The sequence below is a fragment of the Prunus persica genome, chromosome G8 (genome assembly GCF_000346465.2).
Source record: "Prunus persica cultivar Lovell chromosome G8, Prunus_persica_NCBIv2, whole genome shotgun sequence".
Taxonomy (NCBI): domain Eukaryota; kingdom Viridiplantae; phylum Streptophyta; class Magnoliopsida; order Rosales; family Rosaceae; genus Prunus; species Prunus persica.
In genome coordinates, this window is record NC_034016.1 from 16879780 (window position 1) to 16894795 (window position 15016).

General features: G+C 36.6%; 1 protein-coding gene across 2 annotated transcripts; it reads left to right on the forward strand.

The window, feature by feature from the left end:
* On the forward strand, positions 2448 to 13960 carry LOC18766781. Of its 2 annotated transcripts, XR_002272873.1 has the most exons (11): positions 2448 to 2870; positions 3485 to 5150; positions 5382 to 6836; positions 7063 to 7448; positions 7977 to 9712; positions 10010 to 10451; positions 10757 to 10919; positions 11901 to 12004; positions 12431 to 12522; positions 12609 to 12756; positions 12888 to 13960. XR_002272873.1 is itself a non-coding variant. In XM_007200886.2 (10 exons), exons 1-10 carry the CDS (start codon positions 2605 to 2607, stop codon positions 12683 to 12685), a joined length of 6387 nt encoding a protein of 2128 aa, XP_007200948.1. In that variant the 5' UTR covers positions 2448 to 2604; the 3' UTR covers positions 12686 to 13960. The 2 variants fall into 2 exon arrangements, 1 of the variants encoding a protein (XP_007200948.1); XM_007200886.2 differs by having other exon boundaries at positions 12609 to 13960.

A 15016-nucleotide genomic window follows, 5' to 3' on the forward strand; every position in this document is an offset into this window, starting at 1 on the left:
TTTTTTTTTCAACTATCCAAACCATCTAATTTTTAGGTCTTCATTCATAGTTCATCCTTGCAAAAAATTAGATAGATCGAAAGTCGTTTAGACATCTAATTGTGTCTTACAAAATCAATAGACATAGTGCTTCAAGAAAGTACTAAAATTTAATTGAGTGGTCAACTGATATCGGATTTAAGTGATATTTTACAGAGATGATCTTTGAATTAATATCTACAAAATAGAGGATTTGCATTAATGAAATACAAGTGATGATCCAAATTACAATGGGAAGCATGATTTCACACACACACACACACACACTAATAAGGTGTCATAGAGTTTCGAACATGAAACCACTGACTTGTAGTCAAAGGGGTCTAAATTACAATGAAAATGAGACTCAGAGTTTTTCATACACACACATTAATAAAGTACCCTGGAGGTTCAAAATAAAGTTTAATAAATTAAAATAATAATAATTATAATATGTAGAGGCGTCGGGTAGTTGAGGTAGGCCGCTGTGCTATTTTGATGCATTAGTCCATCGTATTGATTTATTGCACTGGGCTTTGCCCAAAACTTTTGGAGGTAAGGCCCAACAGTGCCTTTGAGGTTTCGCCCCATGAATGAAACACAAAGTCAAAATTATTTGGCCTACGTCATTTTTGTGAGCCCTAAAATAAAACGTTAATTATACGACGACGTTCCGCCCTTTTGTTATTTTGCTGGTATCAAGGGAGCCGAAGTTCAGAAAAAAATACATAAACAAACTTCTGGGTCAAGCAACTCCACTCAAATCATCCAATAGATAATGTCCAAACCCTTCAGGCACATCCTTTCAAAAACTACATCAAAAATCTAGTTTTGAGCTAAGAGCTGCCAATTTATCCGCAAAACAATTCCCTTCTCTATATTTATGAGAAAGGCAATTTCCGCCATTTCTTCATCCCTCCGTCCTGCACTACATTGCATCTACTAAACCCTACAATTTACAATAAAAAATTTAAGAGGAGCGGATCCGCTTTCCCCAAATTATGTGTCCCTCATGTCCCCCCAATAGTTTTTAAATTGCTAAATAAAATGTTAACAGTGTTAACCCTTTGTTAAGTTAGTTGAATGTAGTAATACAACCGAGTATAGCCGCGCGGCTATACTATTTTTAAGTATAACCGATCCGCTATACTCTTCATATATATATATTGGGATCCTTTTTATCTTTTAAATTTTTTCCCCGATTTTCTTTTATCGATAAGAGTAGTTTAGAGCATTATCTATTACTATTAGGCCATTACCCGAGTCTCTGTTGTCCCCTTTTTATTTTTTTACTTATTACCCGTATAAAGAATTTACCACTTTCAAGTTTAATACACGTAATTTTTATAAAATTTTCAATAATACCCAGAAAAATCACGTATTATACACATAATTTTCACATATTATTGAATAAAAATAATATATATTTAAATATTTAAATATATTATATTAAAATATTTAAATATATTATATTAAAATATTATATAGTGACCAAACTTTTCAATTGTAATTTTCCAAAATTGTTAATGATTACTAAACAATTTAGTACGCAACTACTTTTTACTAGTTTGTAGAGTTGAAATAGCAAATTAATATCCATAAAGTATAAACTAATGCAACTAGGAGGTCCTTTTATATATATATATATATATATATTAAATAGTCTCGCCGCGAGACAATACTTATTTTGACACGTGGGAGCCTAATTGACTAGGTCCTCTCTTTAAAACATAAAATAAACTAGTATAGCAGTACGGCTATACTCAGTTTTTTAATTTCTTTTAAAAATAGTATAGTCGGGCGGTTTTACTTATTTGGACACATGGGCTCCAAATCGCGAGGCAGGTCCTTTTTTTTATAATATAAATACTAATAGCATAGCCGGCCGGCTATACTCGCTTTTTTATATTTTTTTTAAATAGTATAGCCAGGCGACTATACATATTTCACACGGGGGCGCCTAACCGTTGGGGTGCTCTCCTTTTTTTTTTTAATTATAAATCGGGCGGCTATACTTTGGTTTTACATTTTTTTTATAAATAGTATAGCCGATAGGCTATACTCTGTTTTTCTTATTTTTTATAAAAAATAGTATAGCCGTCTGGCTATACGCCGTTTTATTAATATTTCTTCAAAAATAGTACAGTACCCGCCCGGCTATACTCGGTTTTCCGCTTTTTTTTAATAAATAGTATAGCCGTGCGGGTATACCCAGTTTTTAATTTTTTTTGTTTGCATAGTATAGCCGCGCAGCTATACACTGGTTTTCTCTTTTTTATAAATAGTATCTCGGTTTTTAAATATTTTAAAAATAATATACCCGATCAGCTATACTTATTTTTGGACACGTGGACGTCTAATCACAAGGCAGTCCTTTTTTTAATATAAATAGTATAGCCGCTGATTTTAACACGTCGGCAGCAGCGTACGCAAGAGAAGAGAGCGTACCTGCGTCTTCTCCCTTTCTCAACCCTTCCTCAAACTCAAAAACCCTTGCAAAACCCAGCCATACAACTACAAGAACTCCAAATCCCAGAAACCATTTTTCCCAAACAAAAACGAGACAGGGACTGAAGGAGTTCAACAATGGCCGGCTCCGAAGCTACGCCTAAAGAGAAGCGGACGAAGAAGAACAAAAAGAGAAAGCAAAGGAGCCTTGGAGAATCTGAAAGGCCTTCCAAAACGCACCGGCTTAGGGTCTCGGAGAAAGAGAGTGAACCACAAGAAGTGGAAGTAAAACGAGCTGAAAAGCCCCAGCTCAGAGAACCCAATCAGGAGCTCGAACAAGGTGGTCCATGGAGGAACCTGGAGTTAGTTTTGTCCATTCAGAACAAAGAACTTGATCTTCAGAAGTGAGTGCCTTCCTCTTCTTTCTCCCTGTTTTCTACTTTTTCGTTGTTTTCATTTGCTTAAGTTTGTTTGGCTTCCGAGAAAGTTATTCAATCAATTGATTATTCCGAAGGAAGATTAGAGAGCTCAATAGGCTTGAAGGCGCAAAAAGTTGATTACATTGAGCTTAATAAATTTGATATTTTTTTCCCATACATGTTTCTCAGAACCCAAAATGGAGCATTTAGTTTTAAATTTTTGTAAATGAAGTGAGTTTAATTCAAAATGTTGTGATCAAAGGCTGGTTCCTGGCTAAAATATTTCGATATTTACAAGTTGATAAAAAAAATAATGAAATGGAAAGGTGACAAGGTTAGAGTCTTTGTCTTTCAAAGGAAACCAAGGGACTATAACCCCATTTAAGCCAAATTGGTTGAGTTAGACTCAATGTATTAGATTTGATTTTGTACTTGAGTTCTTGTGTGTCTGTTTCTGTAAAAACAAAGATTCAAAATTTCATCTTGTCTTCATTTCCTCATTAAGTGATCAAAAGGAGGGTTAAGCTTTAATTCTGATGAATGTAATTTCTAATCTAAAAGAAGATTTAATTCTGATGAACGAGGGAATGCAAATGCAGGAAGGTGGAACTAGCTTATGGCTTTGTCATATTGAGAGTGAAAGAAGAAGGCAGCAAGAGTGATCAGGATAATCAAGCAGTGAATATGTCACGTTTAATAATTTTTGTTAATGATTGGATCCAGTCATTATTGATTTCTTCAGGAAAGAAAATTCAGAGTGGCGGAGAGATGCATCAAGCTGAAGTGATTGAGACATATTTGGATTTTAGATGCTGGGAGATTTTCAAATTCTGTTTGGAGGAGTCTTTGAAATTGAATGTTTCTCTAAGTTTCTCCCGGAACCTTTTACGCTCTATTTGTTTGATTGCAAGAAATGCACTGTCCTTACTGAACAAAACATCTTCACATCAAACAGATTTATTTTCCATTGGCGAAGGGTTACCATTGTACAATACCATGCTTGATTGCATTTCTTTGGTATTTTCATCCCATGGAGGCTTGTCGAATGAAAATTTAGACCTGTGGGTTTCAACTGTAGGTGCAGTGCTTGATCTTGTACACACATTTTACATGGAAAATCTTGTTAGTGGCAATGAGGGTGACTTTGTTTTCCGGTTTTTGTGCTTGGTTCTTGAGCCATTTGCCAAGTTTTTTAGGGCCCACCCAGCTCGGAAGAATGGATTTCGTGATTTCATCGATAAACTCCTTGAGCCTCTGTTGCATCTCTTAGGTCTCTTGCATCTTCAGATTGATGTAAGTAATCCTGGTAGAGCAAGAAACTTACTGAAGCTAGTTGAAGAAGTACTATCTCATGGGCTGTATCACCCAGTCCACATTGATGGATTTTTGAACTTATGCAGCAGTGAAAGATATTCCACCTTCAATTATGGGAAGTCAAAAGACTCAAAAACAATGCTGAAGAGTTATCACAGACATTTATTTGATAAGCTGGAAAAAATTTTGGCTGCAAAGAATGCTTTGGCAGTGGAAAGCATGGGAGAACTTTTTCACTTGCTTATTGATCAAGTTCAAAAGCTAAAAAGGGCTTCAGTGCCGGCCGAAAATACAAAAATGATGGGGAAGACTGAAGCTTCAAAGCAAATAGAACATAGTTTAATGGGTCATACTTCAAAGATGTCTTCTGGGAGTAGTACTGCACTAGTTGAAAATAATTACTGCTCAACTAGTTTCAGTGCAGAAACACGAAAGTCACTTCTTGATTTTTTTGTACTGATTATGGAGCCTCTTCTGCTTGAGATTAATGGCTATCTTGAAAGTAAGCTGGAAGTGGGACCCATGTTGTCGGATGTTCATTGCACACTTAAATCTATTAATAATTTACTTTCTGGCTTTATGCATGAAAAGGTTTATGTGAGAACAGAGGACACGTCAGAGGGAGCTTGCCTTAATTTCTTGAAGAAGGTCTATAATATGATTATATCATTGTCCTCCAATTTAATTCAGTCGTCAAAATATGGTGTAGTTAACAGGACACACATGGATACGTTAACTTTAATAGCCAATGAGGTACTTTCTGCTGTAGGGTATCTTTTGGAAATTGAATATGAGGTTATAGAGAATGATTTGGTAACCTTGTGGCTTCTGATGCTTTCTTACTTAGCCATTGGTCTTTCCCTGATGGAAGTTCCGGATCGGTGCTCATTATCTTTGAAGATAACAGATATTGGATGCCAATTAGTTATTCTCTATAGTCAACTTCGCCAGGTTAGCATAATGCTCTTTGATCAAGCATTTGGCTGCGTTTTCACTTCTGCATGCATATAAATATGCATGATTATATATGTGTAAGCTGTTTCCAAAATCAACTCTTTTACTAATTCCACTCATGAGTTTTAAGGTGCAGGTAGTGAATTGCATCATTTCTAGAAATGATATTCTGCTTTGTTCTTTACTTGTGGTTTTAATCCCATCGTTTTTACTTTTGCACAAATGCAGGTGAATAATACTATTTTTGCATTGTGTAAAGCAATAAGGCTTCTAAATTCACGTAATGGTGCTGGTGAACTGAAATATACTAGATTTGTGATTTCTTTACATGGTGAAGCTTATGCAAGATCAGTGGAAATGCTATTATGTACGCAAGAGTTTAAGATTGCAATACAACAAGCTATTAAGTCCATACCAGAAGGACAAGCAAGTGGGTGTATTGGGCAGTTAACATTGGATATATCAGAATCTCTAGAGTGGCTGAAAATTAGTTGTTTGAAAGCTGATGAAAAAGAATTTGGCAAACGGGATGGACGAAGTAGCTTGCAGAACTTTAATCTAGAAGCTGAACTTTTGGGGAGAGGGTTGTCTGAAGGGTATGCACTAGTGCTAGACTCGTTGTTTGTTACACCTGGAAACTGTAACCTCCTTGGAGTTTCTGTAAAGGATCTTATAGCAGTAATTTGTGCTTGCATGAGTAGTCTGGTAGGACTACAGCCAGATGCTGTAAATGAGTTCCTCTTTACTGTCACAGGAAAAGGATTTGACAATGAGACAGACGAAAACAAAAATAATCTTCAGATATTTGGATTGTCCACTCATTGGGTGTTTGTGTTCTTCTTTCGATTGTATATGTCCTGCCGAAGCTTATATAGGTCAGCAACGAGCCTTATGCCTCCAGATTTATCAAGAAAGATGTCAGCAGCAATGGGAGATTCATTCACATCATACTCTGGTAGCGATTGGATTGATATGACTGACTGGATCAATGGGGAATATTTTTCTTGGATCGTTCAACCTTCAGCTTCTCTTCCTGTTGTTATTCAATCCATTTCAAACATCTATTGTAAGGACAGTGCAGCCGATTCTTCTCCTTTGACTTATGTGATGCATGCTATGGCTGTTAGACGGCTTGTCGATTTGAATAGGCATATAAAGTCTTTTGAATATTTGATGCAAAATAATGAAAATCTGGTGCAAGTCAGGTTGCTTGAGGATGCTGGCTTGTCAAGGTGTCGTAAAAGAAGCAAAAAGTTGGAAAGGCACATCTCTGTTTTGAGGGAAGAGGCTTCAGGTCTTGCTGGTTTTATGATGGAGCACCTATCATTAGTGCCCGAAGATCAACAGCCAATGTCCATTTCTGGTGATACAACTTGTAATAAGATGATTTCCCATGAAAGTGATGAATGGGATTTCAGTGTTTGTGCTTTGAACAAGAAGTCATTGCCAACTGCAATATGGTGGATTCTTTGCCAGAATATTGATACTTGGTGCACTCATGCCACTAAAAAGAATTTGAAGAAATTCCTTTCTCTTTTAATCCATACTTCCCTTTCCCGTGTAAGAAGCAGCTTTGGGGTGGTTAGAGAGTACAATAACCATGCAGCTGACAGGCTGAAGAAAGTAACCTTGCATCAAATCTCATCACAATGCTTCATTGACTCCATTCTGTATGAGCAAAGAGTAAGATGCTATCAAACATAACATGGTGCTTCCCCCCATCCTCACATGCACACGTAACACACATAGACACAACTCATACCCCTGCTCACTATTTGACTTTGTCTGAGTGGTTGTGTTAGTTCTTGTTCGTTACAATTTTTCTTCTCTTATTGATGTCAATAAACTGTTCTTAGAGCCTTTATAGAGACTGTTTCAACCCAGGTATTTATTCTATCTCTTCTATTAGTTTTTCTGCAGGTATTTTGCATCAACGTTTTGCCGTGCATTGGAGAAATCTACATTACCATTGATCAGTGACTTTTCATCTGGCAATTTTGATTTCAAATCATCACCTGATTGGCCGAAGGTTTTAAATTCCCTGGAGAACTCATCAGTGGTTGTTTCATGTAAGAATCACTACATATTTGATTGTTCCTCAGCAGCAAGCCCGGTCACTCATTCTTCTGATGAGCTGCGTAAAGGAAGTTTCAAGGAACAAAAAGATCTCCAATCGACCATCATGAAATTTATAGCTTGCCAGAGTTTACTTAATCTTTTGTGTTGTATGCCAAAAAGTCATTTCAACTCAAGAGCATTTTCACTTTATGTCACTTCTATTCTCAACCTTGAAAGGTACGAGCTTTGTTCTTTCAACATTTGATTTTATGGTGTGATGTAGTAGCATAGTTCTTGTTGCTTTCTATTTTTTCAATAAAATAAAAAAACAACATACAAATTCTTCTGGTGAGCAATTAGGTTCTCAAATTTGAATATTCAATAAGATGAGATTAATTGAGTTGAGCTCTAAGGTGAAAAGCTATCTCAGATAGTATATTATGGTTGTTGTCCTGTTTTTTCTTGCACATAAAATTTAGAGTGAAGTGTCTGAAGTCTTGTTCGTTGTAGAATTGTTTAAGAAAGTGTTGTGCGCAGAACTATTTATCATTGACAAACTAGTTTTGCTTCAGAACTTTCTTTCTGTCTGACAATAATGGTAACTCATTACTTCTGTTTGCACCTGAGGTTCCCAGCAGCCTCAAGAATTCATATCTCATTATGAAAAAATTATTGTGTGCATAATAATTGAAGTTCTCTGATTATGCGTAATCTTTGAAGCCTTTTAATCAAGTTTATTAATATTATCCGTTCTGCGTTTTTCAGGCTTGTTGTTGGCGGCTTATTAGATTATCAGAATGCATTATACTCGCATCACTATCACGAGCTCTTCAGATTGTTTGTGTCTTGTCGGAAGGCCTTGAAATATATAATTCTGGCTTGTGAGGGGAAGACAGCAGATAGTCAAACCTCACATACTTTAGTGTTCTTTGAGGATTCGTTTCCTATTTTATGGCTTTACAAGTCAGTGTATGCGGTTGTTGGGCTTGAAGAGTCATTGCCAAAAGATAATTGCCGTCCAGTCAGTGATATGATCTTGTCCTTGATGGATCACACATTTTATGTGTTTCTCACATTAAGTAAATATCAGTCTAATCATGCTGTTCATTTCTCTAAAGTTGCTGAACTGAATGCCGGACTTGTCCATGAACATAGTAGTTTAAGTGAATCTGATATGTGCTTGGATTCTTCCGACTATATTGAAGCTTGGAAAAGTGTAACCATTATTGCTAAGAGTTTGAAGGAACAGATGCAAAGCTTACTGGTAAATTTGAAGGATGCCCTTTGTAATGGAAAAGTGGGGATTGGTGTTGATGGTTTAAATTTGAACAAGTTCTCATCCTTAATTTCTTGCATTAGTGGGTTTTTATGGGGCCTAGCATGTTTTGTGAACCATACAGATTCGAGAAGTAGTGATCATAAAGTAAACTCATCAAGGCAGAAACTTGAACCCATCTCTGAACTTCACCTCTGTATAGATGTTTTTGCAGAATTCTGTAGTCTGCTCTTACCAATGTTAGTTTGTGACAGTAGTCAACAGTCCAGAACTCTATGTGACTCTCAAAATCTTCAAAAGTCAGACTTCAATGCAGATTTGTTGGGTGTGCCTGAAGGCACTGATGTTGAGACTGATATTGCAGGTGTTGAACTGCATGATGAATCTGGTGCTGCAATGACAGCATCATCTGACATCCATGCTTACTCTGGGTCTGGTAGTGTTCGTAGAAGAAGGTTGCACTTGGAAGGTGCAAATTGTGCTGCCAGTGCACTGAATGACATTGATTCATTTATATTGCAGTCTTTGAATAGGCCTTTGTTGAGACGCCTGCTAAATGGTGATTACCCTGGTGCAGCATTTTTGCTCAGGCAGTTGTTAATTGCATCTTCAGCTATTTTAAGGCTAAGTTTGCATATGAATAGTCCTCCCCTGTCTTCAAGCTTGGTGCATACTTTTACTAGCATTACACAAGTCTTGTTATTGGAATCAACGGACATGAATCATGTGCCATGCTTTTTTTATTTTGTGTGTTTAGATGGTGTTCTGAAGTATTTGGAAGAAATAGCGAATCATTTTCCTCTGACAAATCCTACCTTATCCAGAAGTTTGTATGACAAGATGGTTCAGCTACAGTTAAGGGCTTTAGGAAAATGCATAACTTTACAGGGGAAACGAGCCACCCTAGTATCTCATGAGACAGAGTCAAGCACCAAAATGCTCCATTCTCCTATGGAATTTTCTGAAGCATCTCTGTCTGGCCGGCCATACTTATTGGATGAACTTAAAGCTAGGTTGAGGTCATCGTTCACGGTGTTTATAAAGAAACCATCAGAGTTGCATCTTTTATCTGCTGTACAAGCTATAGAGAGAGCACTAGTTGGTGTGCGGGATGGGTGCACCATGAGTTATGACATACATACTGGAAGCGTAGATGGGGGAAAAGTTTCTTCAGTTGTTGCAGCTGGCATTGATTGCTTGGATTTGATTCTAGAACATGTTTCAGGTAATATTGTGATAATTTTGGATGAAATGGTTCTACTGCATTCTCGATAGTGTCTATAGTGATTGAAAACTTCACCAGCTTTTAGAAACTTTTGTGCAATAGGAAGATACTTCTCTCAAAAGGTTCAGCTACTGCATGCATACTGTATGTTTTTAGGAATTTTTTCACATAATTGATCGATGTTATCTTACTCGTCTTATAACGTATTATTATCCACTTCAGCTATTACATGGATTCAAGTGCATATGATTGAAGTTTGTTAGAACTTGCTTTTCTGACCATTTATTTGCCTTTCAGGACGCAAACGTTTGAATGTGGTTAAAAGACACATTCAGAGCTTTATTTCTAGCTTGTTCAATGTTATTCTGAACTTGCAGAGTCCAGTAATCTTTTATGAGAGATCGATCCAGAATAAAGGGGATACTGATCCAGATCCAGGAACAATCATTCTTATGTGTGTTGACGTACTGGCAAGAATTTCCGGCAAGCATGCTCTGTACCAAATGGAGGCCTGGCATGTAGCACAATCTTTACGTATACCGTCAGCACTTTTTCAAGACTTCCATCTTTTAAAACTTTCTGAAGCTCCTGTTCCCGATGATTCTTCAACAGTTCCAAATAACCAAATCTCTAATTCAGTAGCAAGTAAACATTTCTCTGGCGTAGATAGGCAATACTCAATCGACCTATTTGCTGCTTGCTGCCGGTTATTGCATAATGTTCTGAAGCATCACAAAACGTGAGTGTATTCTTTTTGTATGAAAATCCTCATAATAAGTATATGTAAGGTGTTTCAACCAAAAAAAAGAAGAAAAGATTTTTAGTGTGCACTTAACCTTGGGCCAAAGTTGAAAACATAACAGTAAAAAGGTATAGATATGGTATGAAGAGGAGGTTTAATATTTTTATGTTCAGTTTTTGCGAAATTGATTGAAGAGGCTTCAGATGCTTATATTCCTCTGAGTTATTTTTCGCTTTTCAGCTTTCCTTCCTCATTAAGTAGACTCCACATATGATTGCAACTTCTTTTTTTCGTAATTCTAGTGAATGTGAACGGTGCATTGCCGTACTTCAAGCTTCTGTTGGTGTTCTTCTTCATTGTTTGGAGACAGTGGATGCTAATGCAGTCGTCAGGAAAGGTTTCTTTTCATGGGAAGTGGAAGAGGGAGTCAAATGTGCAGGTTGTCTCCGAAGAATTTATGAAGAGGTAGGTGACTTTTCGTAAATATGCCTCATTAAAATATCATTATTATCTTAGATTTTGGGTATCTTCCATTATATCCAAAGTCTTATATTTTAATTTTCTGTAGGCCTTTTATTTTTACTGGTAGGACCAAAGGCCCCCAACTATTTCTCCTCCTTAGAGCATCCACAATGATGCTCTCTATTTCTTAGCTAAAATTTAGCTAAAAATATAAGAAAGCTATTTTAAGAGCTCTCTAAAAAATTTCAACTCCAACAATACTCCCTAATTTGGAGAGTCATAAATGCTATAACTCTTTTTTGATTGGTCCATCTCTATTAAAAAAATAAAATAAAAAATAATTAGCATTAACTAAAGGTTTGAAATACTCATTAAATAAAGCAGCATTAAATTATAGGGAGCCACTAGGAGTCCTTTCTCTCTCCTCAGATTTAGGAGCTCCTAGAGGACTCCCTATTTTAGGAGGTGGATAGGGAGCATGGTTGGAGTTGCATTTTTATGATTCCTCCCTAAAAATTGTCTAAGGAGGTGGTTTAGAGAGCCCATTGTGGATGCTCTTAAACAATCAAGTTTCAGCATGATATGTATAATATATAAATGTATATATTTATATGTATTCCTTTGACAATGATAGAGCTCACCTGAACCCAGTTACCATAGAGAACATATCGTTAATATTTATATATATACTTCATGTTTATTTTTTTCTCTTGGCCAAGGAACTGATTTTAAATATCTTCTTGGGAATGGGAGTTATTTAAGGCTTCTTTTCAAATTTAATGAAGGGTTGGTGCTTAGTGCATGGGCACCTTTTGGCTCACCAGATCAGCTTTCATGTTAAAGAAAATCATTGCATTTAGAAAACGTATTTGTAGGATAATTGATACATCATCTGCTTACAATTTTTGGCTTGTCCATTGCTGAAAACCAAAAGGAGAAAAAAAGAGATCTTTCTCACCTGGTTTTATCATATCTATTTTGCAGATAAGACATCAAAAAGATGTCTTTGGTCCGCACTGTTCCCAATTTTTATCCAATTACATATGGGTTTATTCAGGACATGGGCCCCGTAAAACAGGCATCAAAAGGTAATTTCTGGTACCTTGGACTATTTGTTGTTATGATGTTCATGAGTTTCCTAGTGAACTCAAATAGGCAACAGATTAATGAACAATGGTGCATCAATTGTATTTGTTAGAAATAATACAATCCAAATTACTTTGGTACATCAATTCCCGCTGGCCTTTAGTTAAGATGGAAAAGGGGCGAGGTTGGTGTAGATCCTATGTTCATAAGTCACTTTCTCCTTCTCATTTTCTCCCCTTAAAAAGTTTTCTGGAAACCTTGAATTTGTAATTATGCCATCACCTTCCAATTTTTATACAATAAGAGGGTAATATTACATATAAAAAAGTACCTATTACAATCTCCAAAAGTGTTACCTTTTGGCATGGACAATCTTGGGGTGACAGAAATGCATTGGTTAGCTGAATTATTGTATGTTTAATTTTCAGGGAAATAGACGAAGCTCTAAGACCAGGTGTATATGCTTTAATAGATACTTGCTCAGCAGATGATCTTCAACGCCTTCATACCTTATTTGGAGGTAAATAATATTGACTTTGTCAGGGCTACAAGGTGTGGCTGGAAGGAATTTCGACTCAGTCTCACATTTTCTTCTTGTTTGTGCAGAGGGTCCTTGCAGAAACACTCTAGCCACATTGAAACATGATTACGAACTAAATTTCCAATACCAGGGAAAAGTCTAAGGGAAGCTTATTCCTATGTGGGCTGTACCGGCATCGTCATTTTGATGCGACTTATACAACTCTTCTAACATGTAAGTTGTAACAAATATTACATGTAATGTATGTGATAATAAATTTTGTAGTCATATCTTTCCCATTTTCGAAGCTACAAATGGTAGCATCCTCATGGAATGGAAGTAACAAAGCTGTCTGTTGGTAATAGGGACTCGGGTCTAACAGAACAGATGTGATGTGAAGCGGGTAATTTTTGTGTAGCTCTATTTTGAGTGACTTGAGCCTAACGTACGTACCTTCCTTGGTTTTGCATTGTTCCGTGTTAATTTATGCATTCAAATGTAAATGGATTTACATTACTTATAAAGTGCAAGTTCTAATGTTTCTTATCAAACAGGTTAATTCTTTTTTTTTTTCTTCTTTTTAATGTGCATTATATCTAATTGTGGGCTATTAAATAAGGTCTCCAAAGATGACCATGATAGATTTTCAAGTAAAATGCCCTATCCACCCACCACCTTATTCGGCTGGTCCCATGTAATTTGGACCATTTTGTGGTGTTATATTCTAAACGGAATAATTAGGCTGGTATGACAAAGATTGATAGAACTACCAAAAGCCGAGTCCAAAAGCAAACACCAATACTTGTGCGGTTGAGATTAGACTAGGATATATAGAAGTCTTCGTTCATACGTCAACTGGATTTTCAGTTTCCATCTACATTTTTTCCCTGTAAAACAACTACTCCCATTGACAAAGCCCCTTGAATCGTGATGGGCTGTCACTGTTGTAGAAGAGAAGCCCCCTCATCCTACCCAGTTCTGCTTTTCTTGGCGGTGGTCGCTCTACTTCTTCTTCTGTCATCTTTGATCTCTTTCGAGATCGAAGCCCCCAGTTTGAAGATAAATTGGGGGCTTATTGCAGTGCCGTTGCTTTTGTTAGCGGTTGTGCATTGGTTGTCATCAATGGAACCTCCCAAGAGGCCCTGTATGATGCCTCGGCCGTGTTGCAAGTGTCCGTATGCTTGCAAGTGTGCCTACTTCTGAACTGATTGTGCTGGTGTTATTCACCATGGTTGGTGCTGTTATATTGTCAGACTGAAAATCTGGTTTGTCTAACACCTCTTTAAGATACGAGGATCAGTGTGTTTCTTGGTTTATTTATTGTATGTAATGAGTTGAAGTTGTTCTTACAACATCAAATATGGGCAATCCAAGAAATAATATGATTGTTGTAACATGATCGACAATATCATTGTAAATATTGTGTGTTTTTGTCTCTTGTATTCTTCTCTATCCTTAGTAGCACAACCCAATCAACATACCAATTTTTCTGTCTTTATGAGAGCCCAGGAGAGTTCAGAACCTCATAAAAACTACCCTATGATTTTCTAATGAACCCACATTTTTTTTAGTTAGGGATTTAGGTGGGATGACTCTGATTAAATATCAAATTGATAAGAAGGAAAGAGAGATTGCTCAAAGTTGCAGAGCTTCAATGCAGAAAAGTATTTATCGGCTGCAAACTTTCCATTCGATTTCTAAAAAGGATTACTAATCCTTAACTTTTTGAGGAATTCTTCATCTCCACTGAAGATTTGTTTTTTTGTTTTTTTTCCCTTATAACAAGCGATATACAAGAGAGGGAAAATTTAAATACAAGACCTCGAGTACAGAGATAACTGCTCTTAAACTACAAGCTCTCACTTCTGAAGTTTAATAAAACATTGTAAAACTTTTATATTGGAGACAAATAGTTTAATCGAAATTGTTTCCTATTAGGAATTTTTTATCTTCCATTACCGACAAATCACACAGGCTCAGTTAATGTCGACACCACACCACGTTGTTTTTCAATATTAAAATTTCACGTCGGGTGGAGGGTTGGGATTGTAATTATTATTTTGGCTGAGTGGATGATGCTTTAAAGTTGCACTACTGACAGTTGTTAAGGCTATAAGTGTACGGACCGCCCACCTCTGATGTGGATGCATGCCCCAATAGAAAAGTGACCATTCGCGCTTTGGTCGACATACAAAACCAAAGGGATGTCGATGCAAATATCTTTAACATAAAACGAATGTTTTTCTACTTAGCCCTAATTACACTAGTGCATCTGAAAATTCTGGTCAAATATCACATGATATATCACCCTTGCAAATGGCATAGATTGAGTGGATTAGGCAGATTGCATTGAATCTTCAACATCCCTACGTGGTATACATTTCAATAAACTTGTTTAAATCGTTCGTGCCACATCAACGATTTTAACAAAACAACAAACTTAATGAGAGACAAAACGTAAAAAGTCAATTAAGGGGGCAATGTGATCATTGTA

Coding starts and splice junctions, on each gene's coding strand:
- LOC18766781 (XM_007200886.2), top strand. CDS start 2,605: ATGGCCGGCTCCGAAGCTACGCCTAAAGAGAAGCGGACGAAGAAGAAC. Junction 2,871..3,484: donor AAAGAACTTGATCTTCAGAA/GTGAGTGCCTTC, acceptor ATGCAAATGCAG/GAAGGTGGAACTAGCTTATG. Junction 12,523..12,608: donor CCTTCATACCTTATTTGGAG/GTAAATAATATT, acceptor TTGTTTGTGCAG/AGGGTCCTTGCAGAAACACT.